This window comes from Pygoscelis adeliae, unplaced genomic scaffold (genome assembly GCF_000699105.1).
Source record: "Pygoscelis adeliae isolate BGI_AS28 unplaced genomic scaffold, ASM69910v1 Scaffold584, whole genome shotgun sequence".
Lineage (NCBI taxonomy): Eukaryota > Metazoa > Chordata > Aves > Sphenisciformes > Spheniscidae > Pygoscelis > Pygoscelis adeliae.
Window position 1 is genome coordinate 274,780 of NW_008824602.1, and position 813 is coordinate 275,592.

General features: G+C 65.6%; 1 protein-coding gene across 1 annotated transcript in view; it reads right to left on the reverse strand.

Annotated features, from left to right (window-relative positions):
* Positions 1-813, reverse strand: part of ABCA2 (ATP-binding cassette, sub-family A (ABC1), member 2) — a 45,863-nt gene that overhangs the window by 34,531 nt on the left and 10,519 nt on the right. Inside the window, exon 3 of the mRNA XM_009322346.1 lies at positions 237-330. Within this exon, the coding sequence (XP_009320621.1) occupies positions 237-330 (94 nt within the window). The remainder of the gene's footprint in view (positions 1-236; positions 331-813) is intronic.

An 813-nucleotide genomic window follows, 5' to 3' on the forward strand; every position in this document is an offset into this window, starting at 1 on the left:
GGGTGGGACTGACTCTAGCTTTTCAACCCCCCTGTGACCCCCACCAGCCCTTGGCTGCAGTCCCTGCCCAGCACTATGTCCACCAAAAGGCCCCTCTGGGTCCCCACCAACTGTCACGGCCCCCGCCCCCAAGCTGTCCCCGAGGTGCTGGAGCAGCTCCACAGAGCCTCGGGGTGGTCCCAAGTATGGGTGCCCCCAAGTGCGGGTGCCCCAGGCACCACCCCACTGGCACTCACCTTCCTTCACAGGGATGGTTGGCTTCTTCTGCCGCAGCCCCAGGAGGATGAAGAAGAGCACCAGGGGGATGAAGATCTCAAAGGCCAGCACCCACTGGGGATGACACAAAGCAGAGGGATCGTGATGCTTGGGGACAGGACCCAGCTACCAAGGAGGAGCGTGGGCAGGATGGGTGTCCCTGGGGCACCGGTGCAGTGCGGCACTGTGCCCACGTCTTGCAGGTGGCTGGCGGCACCGTCACAGCTCAACCAGAGGCAAACGGGTCCCTGGACACCTGAGGATCTCCTGCTTGCCCCTGCCTGCTCCATCCCCAGGACACCTTGGGACAGGAGAGGGTAACACAGAGGGGATGGACCCCTACTCCAACAACGCAAACAGGGTGCTGGGGCTCGAGCCCAGCCCCGACAGGCCACCGCAGCTGGGGCTGCCCGGGGGAGATGACCCCAAGTCCTTATGGCTGGCAAGGAGCCGCAGGCCCCCATCCTGGCGGTGTCCTCACAGCCGGCAGCTGCCCAACATGACATCCCCCTGCCACCCGTGCCACCTCTGGGTCCCACCCATGCCACCGCCGGGTCC